General features: G+C 38.2%; 1 protein-coding gene across 1 annotated transcript in view; it reads right to left on the bottom strand.

Moving 5' to 3' along the window:
- NKAP (NFKB activating protein) overlaps positions 1–5825 on the bottom strand; it is a 35013-nt gene that overhangs the window by 6972 nt on the left and 22216 nt on the right. Inside the window, exons 4-8 of the mRNA XM_077889450.1 lie at positions 5636–5776; positions 3747–3810; positions 1667–1776; positions 1498–1573; positions 152–301 (exon numbers count right to left, since the gene is read on the bottom strand). Coding sequence (XP_077745576.1) covers positions 152–301; positions 1498–1573; positions 1667–1776; positions 3747–3810; positions 5636–5776 — 541 coding nt within the window. The remainder of the gene's footprint in view (positions 1–151; positions 302–1497; positions 1574–1666; positions 1777–3746; positions 3811–5635; positions 5777–5825) is intronic.

Genomic DNA, 5825 nt, shown 5'->3' with positions numbered 1-5825 from the left:
ATACCAATAAAACCAATATTAAACCAAAATCTATACTCTACTTTTCATAAGGAATGATCACTTAATGAAAATCAATTACCAAAATATAATTCTGGTAGTGAGAAAGGAAAAGATCTAATCATGGAAACTGATCTTGATGCCAGTAACTTACCTGCTACCACTCATTACATAACCCGAGCATTCAAATGATGCAATTTCTTCACTTGTCAAGCCAATTTCACCTCTTCTTGGGATACGTTTCCCAGCTTTTACATATTCAGCCATAGCTGCACCCTCACCAGGTAACAGAGCATGGCCATAGCTACAAAGTAATTCAGAATTCAGAAAAGGTTCATTATAAAAAGTATATCATCTAAAGAGAGCACAAAAAGATTTTCTCTCAGAAAACAGCACAAATAACAGTTGCTGAGTGGCAGCATGCTGGGAAGCCCAACATGAATTACTTTAATTAGTGAACACTGCACTCTGACCTACATAACTAACCCAGAAATACAGACATGCTTTGGAATAACAGAAGAACTGATGTTAGTGAGCCTAGATTCATGGTTTACAATTACGGATTAATTTATCCCTACAGGCACTGCCTTTATGGCTTCTGCCTCCAGTGAATTCCTTTCCCGTTTAACCCCTTAAAGAAAAAAAAAAAAGAACTAACATATCTCAAATTAACATACTTTTTAGACTCAGAACCAGTAACAATGCTATACAATAACAATTATCTATTAACTTTCATTTGAGGGGACTTTAAAAACTATCATCCCTTCGATTCAATTCATTGACTACATCTTGAATACCTATTAAACTCAGAGCTTATAAGACAAAAATAATCTCTCTTCTTATGGAATTTATATACTGATAGGGACATAACTGCAATACAATGCAGAACATATAAAAAACACTGCACAGAAGAAAGAGAAAATACCGTGAGGACTAGAAGATTAAAGAGGGGTAGGAATCCCATCTACTTGTAGAGAGAAGGGTCCTGGGAATCAGCACATGACCCCTCCTTTTGAAAAGAGCTTTGAAAGATGGTAAGGATGTTAACAGGATGAAATTGGGAGTAGTGAAGAAACAAGGGCAGGGAAAAGAAGTGAAGGCATGTTGGGGGAGGACATAAGGTGAACAAGGCATGACGTGGGAAAGTGCACAGTAAATATAGGGACGTTTTAGTTCAGCTCATTTGGAATTTGGCATGTAAATAAGGGCATAGAGGGAGATACAGCTGGAAGTTGGAAAGGTAAGTTAGGGCCGTACTTTCAGGAATGTACTTCAAGATATTTTATTTATATTTATTTTTAAAAAGATTTTATTTATTTGAGAGAGAGAGAGAGTGAGAGAGAGCAGGGGGAGGGAGAAACAGACTCCCTGCTGAGCAGGGAACCCGATGTGGAGCTTCATTCCAGGACCCCAGGATCATGACCCAAACTGAAGGCAGATGCTTAACTGAGCCACCCAGGTGCCTCTACTTTAGATATTTTAAATACACTGTTAACTTACTTCAAAGGTTTATCATCCTGAGAGGCAAGTGTTTTTGGAGCCTCTGGGCCAATTAAATCTGAGGGTTCTTCAGGCTCTACAGGAAAGATGTTCAGAAACAGATTCATATTTTGACTAGTTAATTTAATGTTTTATCTGTTCTGAGTCAAAGTCTACCAGAAGAACTTACTTGATCGATCCTTCCAGGGATTCTCCAGAAACTCTTCCTGGGAATCTTTAGAGCTTGAATCACTGGAATCTTTTCTACTCTTCTTAGATTTCTTTTTCTTGTATTTCTTCCTGTAATTATAATTTGATATAAATACACTTAATACTCCCACATTAAAGGGAATCTCACATTTTTTAGGCAATGAAAGGCTGATGAAAATGATTTAAGTTCTCAGCTGACTAAAATTTTTAGAGCAGATTTTTAATTAAAAAAAATTTTTAGGGACGCCTAGGTGGCTCAGCGGCTGGGCGTCTGCCTTTGGCTCAGGGCATGATCCTGGGATCCGGGATGGAGTGCCACATCGGGCTCCCTGCATGGAGCCTGCTTCTCCCTCTGCCTGTGTCTGTCTCTCTCTGTCTCTCATGAATAAAATCTTAAAACTTTTAAAAAAGATTTTATTTATTTATTTGACAGAGAGTACAAGCAGGGGGAAACAGAAAACAGAGGGAGAGGCAGAAGCAGGCTCCCCATTGAGCAGGGAGAGCAATGCGGGGCTTGATTCCAGGACCCTGGGATCATGACCTGAGCTGAAGGCAGATACCCAACCGACGGAACCATCCAAGCACCCCTAATTAAAAGATCTTTTAACTTATTTAACCAAATCATGTTTCACTATAAAAAAGATTTCTCAAGGGACAATGAAATATGGTTCTCACATTGCAAAAAGATAACAAATCAGTTTAAAAAACAATTTGAGCATCAATAATTTGAAGTGTAATGATTAAAATATATCAACTATGTTTGAATCCTTGGGTTCATAATGATATTTAAAAAGTCCAACTCATTATTTTGAAAACTCATAAAACCAAGAAAGTTTTAGAAAAAGTCATTAACCTGCCTTTCCTATATAAACTGTACTTCAGAGTAACCAAATAGTTGATGAGGGTAGGTTTCTCTTATAGAATTATTTTACCTAATAAATGCAGAAAGACAGAAAAAAGCAAGCAAGCAAGAAAGCCAGAATTAGACTATCACCATTTTGTAATCCCTAATGAAATAAGGAATCTAAGTAATGACAATCCATGGCTATTAATATGACAAAAAGAGACAACCAGACATTATCTGGCTCCTGACAAAGTACACAGCAGCACCTATGAAGTATGTGCGCCAAAGACTCAAATCTGAACATCAATTCTCTAGACCTTACTGTCAATATATAGGAAATAGAGAAGACAGAGAACATGTTAAAAGCACACCATAAAAACACAGTCAGGTGTGTCTGGTTGGCTCAGACAGTGGAGCATGCAACTCTTGATCTTGGGGTCATGAGTTTGAGCCCACTAGGTATAGAGATTACTTAAAAATAAATCTTTTTAAAAAATAAAAAATAAAAATAAAAAACCTTTAAAAATAAAGAAAAAAATTAAATACAATCAGCAACTCGATAGGTAAATGATTTGGTTTAACAAATAAATTGCAAGAAAAAAAGGGAAGGGGAACCAACTGATTTAAAGACATGTAAGAAATGTATCAACCAATCACAATTTATGGGCATTATTTGAATCCAGATTTAAATAAACTATATAAAAACCTGCTGAGAATTGAGGAATTATTCCTAAATATCTTAGGCACAGTAACAATATTGTGATTTTTGATCACAATAACAATTATGATTTTTTAAAAAAGAATGGCTAACTTTTAGAGAAACATGCTGGTTTATGGACAAAATGATACCTGGATTGGTTTTCATTTTTTTAAAGATTTTATTCATTTATTCATGAGAGAGAGAGAGAGAGAGAGAGGCAGAGACACAGGCAGAGGGAGAAGCAGGCTCCATGCAAGGAGCCCAATGTGGGACTCGATCCCGGGACTCCAGGATCACGCCCTGGGCTGAAGGCAGGCGCCAAACCGCTGAGCCATCCAGGGATCCCCTGGGATTGGTTTTCAAATAATGGGAGGGCAGTGGAGATTGTCCAAGGGTTGAAATTATTAAGCTAGGTGATGGTTACACAGGGGTTCATTACACTATTTATCATTATTTATTACTTTATTTTATATATATTTTAACTTTTCCATGATAAAAATTAAAGAGAAAACTGACGATCTATGTTTCTTCTTCTTTTCCTTTTTCTTGGCTTTCTTTGATCTTCTTTTTGTATCTTCATCTGCAAATTAAAGCACATTTTAATTAAAAACAAAAATTTAACTCTAAAACCCCAGAATTTTTAGTAGATAAATATCCTATTGCTGCCCTATTAGTTGTTACAGAGAAATTTATTTTTTAAAGATTATATTTATTTATTCATGAGAGATACAGAGAGAGAGGCAGAGACACAGGCAGAGGGAGAACCAGGCTCCATGCAGGAAGCCCGACATGGGTGACTCAATCCCGGGACTCCAGGATCACACCTTGGGCGGAAGGCAGGCGCTAAACTGCTGAGCCACCCAGGGATCCCCGAGAAAGCTATTAATTGAAACATTTATTGCTACTCATCTGGATATGTGTTCAGTACCAGGGACACAGAAATTAAAGTCACACTAAGTCTTCAGTGATACAGAGTATTATTTTTATTGGGTGAGATAATGGCATAGGGTAAGTAGGAAAATGTCATTGTTTTTTAGAGGTATATATAGTAATCTTTAGGGTAGTAGTGTGATATTTCTAATTTACTTTGAATATCTCAGCAAAAAAAGCTATTTAAAGCAAATGTCAAAATACTAAAAACTTAAAATCTAAGTGATATGTGTACATTGTATTATATTATTTTCCTTACTTTCTAATGTTTGAGTATTTTCATAATGAAGAAAGCAAAAATCCTATGTGTTTGGGCCCAGGGACATGCTTTCTAGGGGCTCAGTCTAATGGAGGAGGCAGACATAAAGAGATAAACAGAATCCAGAGTGATACAGGGAAGCATGGGGTGCTCTGAGTGTACAGAAAAATCTCATTATCAGGCTGGCCTAGGGAGAACTACCCTTAAGCTAGTTCTTTTTAAAATCAGTATTATTACAAAAGTACTACATGACCATTATTGAAGTGAGTAAGCCAAGCCACATGCAGGGAGAGACTGGCACTGTACACAGATGGACTCTGTATCAAGTGACAGAAGCAAGAGAAAGAACGCAAAATACTGAGGAGATAGAAGATAGTTCTCAGGTTACAGAGGATGCTGCAAGAGTGACAGGATATGTGTGATTAGAGAAGGATCAATCAGGGTTTGGACTTTACCCTGGAAACTACAGAGTACTGAAGGATTTTTTTTAAGGATTTTAAGTAGGAGACAGACATACTCACATTTGTGCTTTAAGAAAGTTCATTCCAACAGTGAGAAAGAAAAGTAGCAACAGGAGCCAGGAAACCCAGGTGACATCAGAGGAAAAGACACCTTTACGTAATGTGTCCCCAGAGGCAGCACCCTCTATCAATCACCAGCCAGAAGGCACAAAAAGGTGGCTTTCTATGAGCCACCACTCCACAGGGAGTGTCTTCCATAAATCACATGCCAGCCTGAAGGGGGTCCTTTATGGTGTGCTTTTTTGAAAATGGCCCAGAGGTGCCCAATGAGTGTGAGAATGACACAAGAGAACTGCTCCATGGGCTGATGGAGCCCTGTATGGCTTGCTTTGCTGCCACATAGTCTCACAGCCCAACTCTGCCTTGGTTCGCTGCCACATGCCTTGCACAGCCAGACACAACCCATGTGGAGTCACATTGCTCAGGGGTGAATCTCAGCTGTGTGAGCCTGAGTGCAGTACTTGCAATCTGCTCTGTGCCCCGTTTCCCTAACTCTGAGATGTGTTCTGCAGTTACTATGTGGAATAAACAGCACTAATGGACACCAAGCACTGAGCAGGGTGCCAGGCATAAAGTCAGTGAGTGCTCAACAACTCTCGGCTACTGTTTTTGTGTTTAACCTTCCTCTGAAATAAGTTTTACCAAGTAAAATGAATTTGGAAGCCAGGCTTGCAAAGTGATGCTGGAATTCTTACCACTGGAGTCTGTGTCAGAGTCAGAGTCACTGTCACTGTCATCGGAATACTTCTTGTGTTTTCTTTTAGAGGATTTTTTCTTTCTCCTTTTCTTGGACCTTTCTTTCGAATGACCAGACTTCTTCTTCTTCTTCTTTTCTTCTACATAAAGTACAAACATAAAATTAACTTCTAAGCAAGTATTACAGTG

The sequence above is a fragment of the Canis aureus genome, chromosome X, assembly GCF_053574225.1.
Source record: "Canis aureus isolate CA01 chromosome X, VMU_Caureus_v.1.0, whole genome shotgun sequence".
Taxonomy (NCBI): Eukaryota; Metazoa; Chordata; class Mammalia; order Carnivora; family Canidae; genus Canis; species Canis aureus.
Note: the sequence above shows the minus strand (reverse complement) of the source record. Positions and strands in the feature narration are given on the sequence as shown.